The sequence below is a fragment of the Acipenser ruthenus genome, chromosome 19 (assembly GCF_902713425.1).
Source record: "Acipenser ruthenus chromosome 19, fAciRut3.2 maternal haplotype, whole genome shotgun sequence".
NCBI lineage: Eukaryota > Metazoa > Chordata > Actinopteri > Acipenseriformes > Acipenseridae > Acipenser > Acipenser ruthenus.
This window is the reverse complement of record NC_081207.1, coordinates 32,497,770-32,512,066: the sequence shown is the minus strand read 5'-3', so window position 1 is coordinate 32,512,066 and position 14,297 is coordinate 32,497,770. Positions and strand designations below refer to the sequence as shown.

Here is a 14,297-nt window from a genome sequence, read left to right as displayed (position 1 = left end):
CTAATCTGAACTCACAAAGCTGTACGATCACCTATAGCCAGAAGCGGCATACTGTTTTTCACTCTAATGTAACAGCTCATTCTGTCTTCTGCTGGGGGGGTCATTTCTTTTTGCTGCTATTTGTAACTGACAAGCTGCAGTGTTGAAAGCCATTTGAGAATGACAGCACCCCAGCTCAACGGCAGTCAGTTCTCCTGCAAACCCTTCCTTTCTTAGAACAGTCCTCTATGCAGAATCACTTAGCTACAGATGGGTGTGGTTTTAATGTGCATTGGAAAACAATGCAGACAAAAAACTAAATAAAAAACGTTTTTCTTGTTTGACAAACAATATGGGGCTGGGAGAGAAGCCCATCTCTAATTCAGGCTGGGCTCAGTCAGAGATGGTCCCTGTTCATCGTCAGCCAAAAAACAAATCCATCTTTTCGGGTCTGAAAGACGAGTGCTATAATCCCGCTCATTTAGCAGTGTGCATTGATTGGCCGCTCAGGTCCGATGGATTAATAAGGTTACAGTGAAGAGCCAGGACACTAATCCCAGATCCTGCCTCTTTGGGCGCACAGTCAGGGGCCATTTTTACAACAAGCGAGTGGAGTCTTCTGAAAACCCTTTTGTGTTCCAGACGTGACGGTGCAGCAGATTTAAGAAGAGCGTCTGCTGCACTTACGGGTGTTTTTAAAACACACACAAAAACACCGTCAGTTTACCGCTCTGGTTTTTATTACATACATATATACATTGACATTCATTTTTGTAATTATGTCTTATTTGGCAAGACATTTATCATTTAAAATCAACTAAAATCACTCTGGTGCCCTCTGGGTCAATCACTGACCGCTAGAGCCGATAGAAACGCTCAACAGCACAAGTTTAGTTTTGCTGTTGCAGCTGCTTTTACCTTTATTCTTGATGTTAGTCATCACAATGGCCGATTACCCGCATGTTAAATATTAATACTTTCTCTGCCTCGTGCAATTCCCTCGCATCCTCCCTCGTAGGCATTCCATACATCACCGTGCTCTGGGACTTGTCTGGCAGAGACTGGGGCAGTCGTGGCTGCAAGCCGTGTCTACGCCAATGCCCACTCCTGGGTCAAGCAAGCCAATAGCTGGCTTCAAATGGAGGTCATACTGGCAACCAGGGGGAGGGGGAGAGAGAGAGAGAGAGAGAGAGAGAGAGAGAGAGAGAGAGAGAGAGAGAGAGAGAGAGAGAGAGAGAGAGAGAGAGAGAGAGAAGAGAGAAAAGACACACACACACACACACACACACACACACACAGAGCTTGCATGCAGCCTTGTCTAAAGTGCACAGCAGTTCATGGAATGTTCTCCATTTGATCTCCAGGTTTTCAAACGCTCCACTGGGAAATGATATGCTCCAGATTTCCTCCAGTTGAGACGGTCCCAAGGCATTTCCCGTCACCACCCCACACTGCTGCCTCTGCATGCATGATGTGTAATGTGCAGATACTGCGCTCCCCCACCACCTCCCTGCTGCTCTCAGAGTCGTCGCAGCACCAGGGCTGTTGCAAACTTCTACAGACGGTGGCCATCGCAATGGTCTGACAACGAACTGCACCTTGTTATACACAAGTGTTTCAACGGTTCTGTGTGAATTCAAAATGACAGCCATCAGCGTCATGAATAAAGTATTTCACCATGACCTACATTGAGTGTGTGAAAAAGGCGGCACGCGTACGGACGGACGTACATTTCAATTGGATAAGTGGTTCTTTAAACAATGTAAACTTGTGTGAAATACATATGCTGCTGTTCCACAGAGGTCACAAGGAAATGTATTTCACAAATCGCATTGTACTTCATTGTGCATAAAAAAAGGGTCCATTTTGTACTCCCACTCTCCCGGACAGAACCAGAGCCAGTTTTGTCACCTCGGATTCCCAGACTTGGCTCTAGTGGCCCACACGTGTTACCTGACTTCATCTCATGTAACATGCACTCAACCCTGTCAAAAGCTTCCCTTGCTAAACAAATCAAATCTGAAATGACATTGTGCTGAATGCGCGATTGAATCGGAGCAGAAACCCAAGCCAAAAGTTTCCAGAAACCCTGCTTTTTTATTGCATAAAACACCATGTATCCTAGTTAACACGACCAATGTTAACAAGCCCAAGGTCACCCATCTGAAAACACGCAATCCAACTGCAATACAGCCCGACCAAGGATGCTACCTTTTCAATCTGCTCAGCAGGCAGTTTTCCATACCCTCAAGAATGTGCATACCAAGTTTCATTAAAACTGGACGCACAGTTCTCCAGATACAGCTCCAAGCATGTGAGATACATTCTGAACATCAACAAGAACAGCAAACTGCTCACACGTACATTCTGCAGATTAGAAACTGCAGCAATTAAACAACTTGCAGGGTTTTCAATGAATACGGTTGAGCGGTGACTTACGGAATTACTTGAGACTCCCTGGTTTTTATTACTTATAATGCACAAGCCATCCATTGCCCCAAGCCTTTAATGCACTATGACAGGGAGGACCCTGTCGCTGGTTCAGCTGAGCTGCTGCTTTGGTAAACAGGAAGGCTTGCCCAGAGCTGAGCTGATCAGGAGGTGAGCTGGCAGGGGGGCGTGCCCGGAGCTGAGCTGATCAGGAGGTGAGCTGGCAGGGGGGTGTGCCCGGAGCTGAGCTGATCAGGAGGTGCGCTGGCAGGGGACGTGCCCGGAGCTGAGCTGATCAGGAGGTGCGCTGGCAGGGGGGCGTGCCCGGAGCTGAGCTGATCAGGAGGTGAGCTGGCAGGGGGCGTGCCCGGGGAGCCTACGCCTGTTTCAGAACGCAGCAGCGCCATAGTTTGAGGCGATTGCAATGCCAATGCTGCAGAGATCTCGTATATTTGCACCGAGGAGAGAAGTACTGCATGAAACCCTCAACTCCTAGACGTGCCCGTGAAGACGCTGTCCAGCCAGGACCGTCAACAGGAGCCGGATTCGCTAGGAGGATGCCAGGACTCCAGGAGCACCAGACGTAGGTCAATTTAGGGGATGTTTACCCCAAACAAGTTTAGTGAGGTTTGTGTAGTGCAGCCGGTTCCTGGAGCAGGACGTCCCTTATAGTGGGACTAGAGCTCACTATCTGTGGGCAAATGCATTAGCTTTGTTTTCTTTTTTGTATTGAATCCGGCACAAGGATTACCATTGTTGTACCCTAGCGTCAGGCCTGTGTTGTTATTAAATCTGCACGTCTGTGCAGCGTGTCAACACCTACTGCTCTGTGTCTGACTCCTTATTATTCAGTGATGACCCACACAGGTAACATCCCCCGTTACATGCACACTATTGTGATTGGAAAGCAGATTCAACGATGGGGGCGCATATTAGGTCTGGGAACTTCTTGGTCTCTGCTTGGCTAGGGTGCTGTGCGGGTGGGAATGTTTTTTTATTTTATTTTTTTTAAAAAGAACAAACTTGGAAAATACTACCCCCTACAATCCCCAAATTCCATTTTAAGGGAGTTTTTTTTTATTATTTTTGGAAAAAGCGATGTGCCAGGACTGCAGAGGCCATTCCCTCATTAGGCTGTCGAAGGAGGTGTAACGATGTGCTGAAAATGTATTTCACCACTGCCGGAGCAGAAACACTGTGCGTCGCGGCGAGGTTCAGAGGGCTGAGTCAGGGTCTGGCATGGACCACTATCCAAACAGCAGCGTGAGAGCTACGGCCAGCAGCTGAACAAACCTGGCTTCTAATTCATTTGTACAAACTAATGGCACCAGAGTTGGGTGGCTCCACACCCACATAACCTCAACTCCTCCACTGCAAGACTTCTTATTAATAAACGCAACACTCCAAACAACAACCTCTTAGCCAAAAAGCTTTTCTTTTGAAGTTCAAAATACACAGGTAGTCGTAGCAACTTGCTGCAGTACACACAGTGAAACCTGTATTGTTTAACTGTATAACCCTCCACCTGGTCATTACTGCAAAACTGCTCCAGAGCAGAAAAAAGATGACACGCTCCACGCTGCCCGGACACATCGACACAAAGTGCTGGCTCAGTGGGAAAACAAAAGATCTGTCACTGTACACCAAATCAAAGATTTTGCAAGACACCTGTACCGTCGAACACATTCGCACACAACTGTCTAAACTGTTCATCCCACGAGCTGGGTTCCAGAAGCATTTGCAGAGGCACTGTTTAAAGTGATGGTTAAACTAAACAATGAGCGGAGGTGAGAGGGGCAGTGGAAGGGGTGGCAATGTGTTCCGAAGCCCCAGTACAGGTTTCCTAAGCGCAGCGGCTTACCCCCTGGGCACTGGTGGGCGCGGTGCTCGGTCAGGTCTGCAAGCGAGTCGAAGTCCTGCTGGCAGCTGTCGCAGGTATACATGTCCTCCAGGTCCTCCTCTCCCTCCTGTGCCCGGTCCTCGTGGCTCGTCACACTGAGCCCGTCCTTCCCCTCAAACTCCTGCTTGACCACCGAGCTATCATCTGTGGAGAGAGAGAGAGACGCACAAGCGTAAGAAACTACAAACAAGCGAGAGGAGGCCGTTCTGCACATCCATGCTCGTCCACTTCGTAGAAGCTGGTTCATTTCAAAACAGGCAAGAACTGCTGCTACTTTATCAGGAGAGAGAGAGAGAGAGAGAAAGAAAACACACGGGTCACACTTCGGTTTGGTTAACTAGCATGCTGAGGGTTTTGCGGTGTTGCACACCCTGGAATGCAATAATAAAAAAAATCGATCACATGTAAGTGTATTTTGTGGAACTACTACTGTTTTCAGTGTAGTCTGGAAATGATTAGAGAGGCCATGTGACCTATTCAACAGAGTAAACAGCAAGGGATCTAAAAACATCCCTCATCTGAACCATCAAAAGGATCAAGTGCTCTGGGGTCTCTCTTATAAAAGATGACCAGGGCAGATTTGAATGATAATTTAGCAGTTTTCCCCTATGCTTGCCCCACGGTTTTACTATGCATTTACCATAGTTTGCCATGTTTAAATATGCTTGAACTGACCTCACTGGGCTTTACTGTGCTTGTCTATGCTTTATTACACTTAGCTGTACTTTTACTTTGGGAATCTTTTATAAGAGCTCTTCAGTGTATTAAGCATCTGTGTCTTAAAAGTAAGAGAAGTGAGGGTTGCTCACGTTTTTATTATTTACACAGTAGCAGTCTAGATACGCCACCATTCACACAAGCGTTTCACTTTATTGCTACCAGTTTCAAGTTGAAAGAGAAAGCTTGATATTGGCTATGCACACAGTTGCAGCTCTGTATTCAATCTTTTAAAAAACAACTATCGAGGAGGGCAAGAATACTAAGATCACTTGATCAGGAACTCCAGTCATCTGGGTCCTGGAGAACATTAAAGCACCCTGACCTCCTTTTTATTCCAGGTGCATTAATATAATTTTTAAAAAAAAAGGGGATTTGTTGATGCGACAGATTGCAACGAAACCATGCACACTGCAGAGCAGCGAGAGCAGAGGTGACTTTGGATTGAAGGCTTTGGGTTTGATCCCTGGCCGGAGTCAAGGCAGCCTAGTGGGGGAGACACTGGGGCCAGAGACGGCCATCTGCCCAGAGGTTAACGTTGTTAGCCGCTCAGTCCCATAGCTTCTGCTGGATATGAGTTACAGTGTAGCTGCTAGCCGTGTACGCCCACAGAAACTCTGTGTGCAGTGCTGCGAGGGCCCTATCTCCACTGAGCTCCAGGAGAACGAGGCAGAAAGAGAGAGAGAGAGAGAGAGACTAAAGACACAGAAATGTAACAGTCAACTTCTACCAAGAAGAGATTCCGATTCCGTTGTGATAAGCATTCTGCTGGGAGACCAATAACAAGCTTATCGTGTCACAAGCTGATGACAGGAAGACATTACTCTTCCCCTTCCCCACCCCCCACCCCCCACCCCCCCACTAATTCTTAACACATTCGTCAGTCCAGTGCTGGAAAAGCAGCTTCTACATAGGGTCAGCGGAGTTCACTACATTCCAAGTACATCTCAATCTACCTCTCTATTAAGCCACCATGTCAACTCAAGCCTATTAGCCTCTGTGTCAGCATAACCTGTCATGGTTTAAAAACAAAAAAAAAAAAACATAACAATGTAACAAAAGACCGTGGATCCTTTTCTCTACCGCGATTACAGAGTTAGAGGAAAGCGTTTTTCTGAGAGTCCTGTACAAGCAAGCACATACATGGACTGTCAGCAAGGCACAGCGAGAGCTCATTTAGCTGGGCTCGAGTCCCTTCTCTGGTATCTCTGCACCCCTCTGGTTTTCTGTTCCAGTAAGTGTTTCCAATCTCCAGAGGTAAAACGGGTCTCGCAAGGGGGCCAAAGAGCACTTGATTTAGAAACCCACAGCCTCCCACGCTGACCACGGTTATTAATGCAGACAGTATCATTCTTGTACAGTACAACATTGATACATGCAATCCCTCGCTGCTGTATCAAATGCAGCTCCAACAGGGGCCTGGAGAAAAACATGCCAGACGATTTCTTTTTTTCTTTTTTTTCCTGCAAAGTGATTTTTTATTGAAGAAGCCTAAAGGAACCATACTGTATAACAAACAGAATATAAACAATATACTGGCTCCTACAGAATGTGGTTTCAGTGCAAAGCAGATTAGCACAGCAGTAAGCTTTAGAATACTCCTACGCATTTATTGGGCATGCTAATGCTTTGTGAATTTGAATTTAAAACATGGATTATTTGTGGATTAGGCAGGGGTCTCCTTTTTATCTGTACTGTTTTTTCAAGTCTAATATTTACCACACATTGGCGGCAGCAATTCAAGGACAATGTGGAGCAATAAGTGGATTTTCTGTGAGAGATGTATGATGTAAACACCACACACACACACACACACACACACACGTTAACATTAAGCCTACAATTCCCTTTCAATCCCTGCATCGCGTCTGCCGACAGGACAGCAAAAGGCTGAGCATCGCTGCACCCCACCACCCCGCTATTCATTATCCGTCATGGAGCTACATTCGTCATAAAAAATTCAAAAAGCTGACTTTGTAAGGGTTAAAAAAAAAGAGAACTGGTCTAATACCTTGGTCCTCGCAATTTAACAAGAGCGATCTCCTATCAGAGCTCTAATGAAGGCTACCCTGGATCTCGTTATCTCCTCGTAACCTCCCAGGGCTCCGACCTTTCACACCTCTCAGAGCTGTGGTTTGTTTCATTCTGACAGCCAGTGATACAAGCTGCACAGCGCTCTGTCCAGGTGAGATCTTTCACTGGGCTTTCATTGTAGACGCTTTTGAAAAAAAGAGTTAAGAAAATGAAAAAAAGCCACACAATAAATCACACTACTAACCAGACTCCAAAAAAATTTAAAAAAAAATTAATTAAAACTTGGAGTTTGCAATCCTGGAACAGAACTAGTTTGGGTTGTAAAGCCCCTTTCAGAAGACTCCTCCTCTCTCTCCACCCCCCCCCCCTACCCCCCCACCCCCCCACCCCCCCAAAGGGACGCTCTGCTGCATGTTTTAATGAGAGCCTGCAACACTCTTAAAGTGTGAGTCTTGGATAATCAAACTATTTAAGTGGTCCCTTCAGATTCTTAATAAAAAGGTTTGAATGTACTTCTCATTATGGAACATTAAACAGTAATGATTGCCAACAAATCTCACCTCGGTCTCCATAGCCAAGCAAGTTATTATTTCTTAAAAAAAAAAATACTAAAATGTTTGTCTTCTAGGTAAGTAGCATTTTGGAAAAGAATCCATAATGATGCACAAATCTATCCTGGACTTCGCAAAACAGCAGCAGAGTTAAAGCAGGGAATACAAACAGACCCACTTGCACTTCACACGACCAAGAAATTGTAAAATGCCCCGTACCAACCCCCTATCCGAGTAGAGACAAGGACGCCCCGTACCAACCCCCTATCCGAGTAGAGACAAGGACGCCCCGTACCAACCGCCTATCCGAGTAGAGACAAGGACGCCCCGTACCAACCGCCTATCCGAGTAGAGACAAGGACGCCCCGTACCAACCGCCTATCCGAGTAGAGACAAGGACGCCCCGTACCAACCGCCTATACGAGTAGAGACAAGGACGCCCCGTACCAACCCCCTATCCGAACAGAGACAAGGACGCCCCGTACCAACCGCCTATCCGAGTAGAGACAAGGACGCCCCGTACCAACCCCCTATCCGAGCAGAGACAAGGACGCCCCGTACCAACCCCCTAGCCAAGTAAAGACCATGCAAATTCGAAATAGCACTTCTATTCCAGACATCTCCAAACCTGTTGAGGATTCACTTTACATTTTTGACAACATACCAAATAATATTATTATAATAATTCTAATTAGTATGACTATTGCATATATTTTTTGTCTTTTACAGGTCCTTGTAAGAATGAATTGTTTTGAATTGCGTTTCCACACACAGGATGTTTGCTTCAGTTTCACCTCACTATAGTGGTTGTTGTATTTTCTGCAGTGGTATACAGGCTTCTCTGGAAGGGTTTGCTTATTGAAAATGAAATGGAATCTATTCCCACTTCCCGCAGTGTGCCAACTTGAATTGCCCGAGGAGATTGGAGGAACACGCAACCCCAAAGGCTCTCGGTTTGGGATGTGCCAGGTGGTGAACAATAACCTGGTTATCACGTCCACTGCCCTGTGTGAAAGCATGCATCACTTTACAGAGTTTTGCACACATACAGTATACTTCAATTACAGAGGTCTACACAGCGTCCACACGCACATGTATTCCAAAAGAGTGACTTTAACACAATACATTTAATAGAACACCCTTTTATTAGAGAGAAAAATCTGTAGAATTTCTATCGCTACGTAAGGTACTTCACTATACAGAGAGAATACATATTGCACAGACTCACACACACACTCCCACACTGCAGAAATACACAGAGAATACATATTGCACAGACTCACACACACACTCCCACACTGCAGAAATACACAGAGAATACATATTGCACAGACTCACACACACTCCCACACTGCAGAAATACACAGAGAATACATATTGCACAGACACCCACACCCACACACACACTGTGTAAATACACAGAGAACAATCTAACACTGAACTCTGCCCATTTCCCCCCTCTTAACAGTCTTAGCACTTCCTCTAAAAATAATTGGTCCTTTATGGCCTTAATGGCATGTGCTAGCAAGTGTGAAAAGGTACTTTAAAAAAGGTACAAGAAAAAGAAAAAATGTGCTAAAGTTTCCCCGGTCTGCTTAAGCGCTAGACCAGTATATATATATAACAGGAGACAAGGGACAAGCGCAATGGAAAAGAGCTCTTTTGCAGTAATTAACAAGGATTTCCCTAGAACCTGTTTTTTCATCTTATTTTTAATTTGCACTGGCACCTTCTGCTTCCCCGCTCAGTCGGATGATTGCGGAGAAGTTCTCTGAACCTGCCCCCCACCCCCCCCACCCCCCAGGATGGGTAGGGAAGGTGGGGCCCAGGTTGTTCATAATAATTATTACTAAGCACAGCCAATAATGAGCCTCTTACTAATGAAGAAAACACACATTGTTCTCTGTAATGAAGCTTCAAGTCTGAGGACATTAGATGTGTCTGCATGCCCTAATGTTGCTGATGAAGCACGCTGCTCTGTTTGGGGACGCTCCTAATTAACCCTAATTTAGTTGATGTGTTTCTCATGCAGCCCCGCTGCCCCTCCTCTACATTCATTTGAAATTGTTCGTGGTAGAAAATAATTAGGATCTCTGGTAAACACAATTTAATGGACCCTATAAGGTATTTGTTTAATATATTGTAAAAGCTGAAAACAAAGTGTACTGTGACCCCTGTTAATACAGCTCCTAATGATCCTAAAGCATCGTCACAATGCAGGTTTCACAGTAGGCAGGCTGCACTGTGTGTTCAGTCTACCTTCATGCATCTTGTATCATTTTCTAACAGAAGTAATAGTGGAATAATTTACCGCAAAGCTTTTTGTTTGTATTTAATCTGAATTTAGTAAATTGCTTGAGGAATATAAGCCTGCCATTAAACATCTCATCTAGTGAGATCATTGACAGGACCAGTGTTCACAACATAGTTCAAACAGGTATCAATTGTGCAGGCCAGGAGATCTCTTTAATTAAAGTGTGCAAGCGTTCACTGTAAAATATTTACCATGCTTCTTGAAGGAAAGCAAAACAATCAATGAGGCTCTGATGCAATATTTAAACTCGGCCTGGTGGTGGTGATGGGGGCAGGACAAGGGGCATGAAAAAATAAAAGGCTCCAGGACTAGCTATGAACCGGACCGATCAGCTGCAGCTGAACGAATCCCCGGCTCCTCCAGTTTGAGGCCCAGCAGGATGCAAGGCTGTCAGTCTCTTTCTTCAGACAGATGGGTACTGGGGAAGCACTTATTTACACACAGGGCATGAGCACCAGTCACACTTATTACAGAGACTATTGAACCCAGTGGCAGCCTTCAATAATGATCTGTTTCTGCAGGTCTAGAAAATCATTTAAATCCTAAACTGTGCTTAATAGTCAGACTGTTTATCAGCTAGTAACATCGGTCAGCATGTGATCACCAAAAGTTGTTGCACTCATTTGTATAGATAATGCAGTAAGAGATTCACTTTCCAGGGGATAGTTTTACTACCCAGGCTTACTGAAGACAAGTCACACTGCCTGCTCCCCTGATCATTGTGTCATCACGCAGTCACACTGCCTGCACCCCTAATCATTGCGTCATCACGCAGTCACACTGCCTGCTCCCCTGATCATTGCGTCATCATGCAGTCACACTGCCTGCTCCCCTGATCATTGCGTCATCACGCAGTCACACTGCCTGCTCCCCTGATCATTGCGTCATCACGCAGTCACACTGCCTGCTCCCCTGATCATTGCGTCATCATGCAGTCACACTGCCTGCTCCCCTGATCATTGCGTCACCACGCAGTCACACTGCCTGCTCCCCTGATCATTGCGTCACCACGCAGTCACACTGCCTGCTCCCCTGATCATTGCATCATCACGCAGTCACACTGCCTGCTCCCCTGATCATTGCGTCATCACGCAGTCACACTGCCTGCTCCCCTGATCATTGTGTCATCACGCAGTCACACTGCCTGCTCCCCTGATCATCACGTCACCACGCAGTCACACTGCCTGCTCCCCTGATCATCGTGTCACCATGCAGTCAGTCACACTGCCTGCTCCCCTGATCATCGTGTCACCACGCAGTCACACTGCCTGCTCCCCTGATCATCGTGTCACCACGCAGTCACACTGCCTGCGCACCTGATCCTTCACCATTAACGGCCACATGGGGGACCAGGCTATCATGATTACACACTCACTACGTGATTGTACTGACCTTATTGTACTGTACAATAGCAATGCAACAACTGTAACAAACAAAAACCTTCTCACTCCCAACCTGGTGATGCAGCAGCTATTGGAATAAAGAGGACATAGTCTGTCTAATTCTGCAGTGAAACCAAAAGAACTGGATTAGGAGAATGTGAATGAATTTCACCAAGCAACTAGGCACCAGAGATTCCTTTTTAAAGGCTTTTTGGGGGGCTCTGCATCCCAGAAGAAAAAAAATAAAATAAATAAAAATGAATACAAATAAAAACCAAACCTGAATTGTTTTGTGTTAGCTGTCTGTCAGAGTGCAACAGGAGGCACGGCTATTGTGCATAGCATCACTTTATTAAAGCTCCTGAATGTACTGCTCGAGTTTTTTCTTTGCCTGTGTATTTTCTTCTCACCCAGTCACCCATCTTGATTCCGTGGGAGCCAGGCCTTAAACTGCAAACACACACTACCTGAAATTAAAAGCACTTCTCCCCCACAGTCTCTGGTGTCATTGTTTGAAAATAAGAAATCACCAAGGGGAGAATTGTATTCAAATGTATATATATGTAACCAAGTTATCACCTGGGAACAAGCACCCATACAGAGAAGCACTGTGTCTACTGTAGCACCCAGCTTTACTTTAAAAATGTATACGAGCACATCTGCAACAGTCTGCTAACAAACATAATCACGCGTGTCTTTCCTTGTCGTCCCCCTTCCTTTGAGAAGCAAAACTGTTTTCATATTATTACCTGTGGGAAATTAAAAATATATTACATATCCCGGGGGGAGAGAGGGAGAGAGAGAGAGAGAGAGAGAGAGAGAGAGAGAGAGAGAGAGAGAATATAAACCGCTTTCTTTTCCCATTTGTAATAAAGTTACATGCGGCTCCAAAAAAAAAAAAAAAAAAGGCCAACTTATCTGATTATATCAGTGTCTGGGAGGCCAATTTTTTTTTAAAAGGTGTGAGCATGTCTAATTTTAAGCAGTGTGACAAATGGAGAGCAGATTCATTTTCGGAGTGTAGAGATATTAATACATCTGTGTTAGTATATATTGCACAAGTGTGTTGTGCTGCTGCTGAAAGCATCACTTGTCATTAGTGATGCAGGTCTACTTGTGAAATCTGTTGCAGAGGCTCGCATTACAAACACATGGCATGCCAGTAAGGTACAGCTCACCTCCGCCAAAGATAAAAACAGATCAGAGGGTGTCGCTGCAATAGGAAATATACAGCGTGTCAGAACAAATAAACAGGCCAGTGTTTCTCAAGATATAGATATATTGTGTGAGGGCAAAGCCCTGTCTGTAAATAAAGCTTTAGTGTTGTAGGTTTTGGTGGTGGTTGGCAGGGACGGGGTTAAATCCTACCCCTGCCAAATACATGCGAGAATGTGGCTGTTCCCAAAAGAGATAACTGGTGTCAAATGGGAACAACCACAAAGTATAAAAAGAGAGTCTGAAGCTTTATTAGGAAGAGACTGCCTGGGAGCTGGGAACAAAGAAAAAAGGTACTGTGTGAACCGTAGTGTTATTTAAAGGGTAAAACTGTGTGTGTAAAAGTGCTTTTGCAACCAGTAAAGGGCTTAGCTGTCCAGGTTCTAGTTTAGAGATTGTGAAGGAAAGTATAGTTTAGCACTCCACGTGGGAGTTAGGGTTTTGTATTATTTCTGTAAATAATAAAATTGCACGAATGTGCTAAAAGGTTCAGTTGTGTGTCTGGTCTGCTGTGTGACGGGTGAAAAAAAGCCTGAGCAGAGACCGGCTACGTTACTATAGATATAATATTATATATATATAAAAAAATAATACAAAACTCAATACCCAATATATTCACTGGTCAGCCTATGAACTGCAACAGGATGGTTATTACATGCTGTACAAGTTGGTACATTTTTTATTCTCTGAAGTGCGTTTGATGACAGTGTTATTTTGTGCGAATGTGTGCGTGTGTGTATCAAATACATGTAAAAAGCTCCTTCGCTTGTAACCTCTTAAAACCACAGCACCCTGAGGAGTGGAGTTCAGCCCTGGCAGGCCCTTCCCAGCCTCAGAAACCAAAATCTAAAAAGCATGTTTCATATTAGCTGAATTGTGGGAATGCTTCACAGAACAAGACTAATGCAAACTGGAAGATACTAAAGAAAAAAATGAACGTCTTGGTGCGGGGGGGGGGGGGGGGGGGGGGGGGAGGCAGGGATTGGATTCAGTTACTCAAGATCAGTGGTGCTGCAGGAAGCTGGCTAACAGTGTGCTGCTTACTGGGGCTATATAACAGTGTGCTGCTTACTGGAGCTATATAATTACACACACAGATCTAAAGGAGTTTATGATAAAAGTTTGAAGACACACACTTTTGTTACACATCTCAAGTACTGTGTGTCCTGTCTCTGTGTGTGTGCCCGCGTGCGTCCTGTGTGTGTGTGTGTGTGTGTGTGTGTGTGCGTGTGTGTGTGTGTGTGCGTGCATGCGTGCGTCCTCTGTGTGTGTGTGTGTGTGTGCGCGTGCATGCGTGCGTCCTCTGTGTGTGTGTGTGTGTGTGTGTGCGTGCGTGCGCGTCTGTGTGTGTGTGTGTGTGTGTGCGCGTGCATGCGTGCGTCCTCTGTGTGTGTGTGTGTGTGTGTGTGCGTGCGTGCGCGTCTGTGTGTGTGTGTGTGTGTGTGTGCGCGTGCATGCGTGCGTCCTCTGTGTGTGTGTGTGTGTGTGTGTGCGTGCATGCGTGCGTCCTCTGTGTGTGTGTGTGTGTGTGTGCGCGTGCATGCGTGCGTCCTCTGTGTGTGTGTGTGTGCGTGCGTGCGTGCGTCCTCTGTGTGTGTGTGTGTGTGTGTGTGTGTGTGCGTGCGTGCGTCCTCTGTGTGTGCATGCGTGCGTCCTCTGTGTGTGTGTGTGTGTGTGTGTGTGTGCGTGCGTGCGTCCTCTGTGTGTGCATGCGTGCGTCCTCTGTGTGTGTGTGTGTGTGTGTGTGTGTGTGTGTGTGCGTGCGTGCGTGCGTG

General features: G+C 45.8%; 1 protein-coding gene across 2 annotated transcripts in view; it reads right to left on the bottom strand.

Moving 5' to 3' along the window:
- Nucleotides 1–14,297, bottom strand: part of znf423 (zinc finger protein 423) — a 109,985-nt gene that overhangs the window by 74,876 nt on the left and 20,812 nt on the right. For both annotated transcript variants that reach the window (XM_058992897.1, XM_034041181.3), the window contains exon 3: nt 4,271–4,453. In XM_058992897.1, the coding sequence (XP_058848880.1) occupies nt 4,271–4,453 (183 nt within the window). The remainder of the gene's footprint in view (nt 1–4,270; nt 4,454–14,297) is intronic.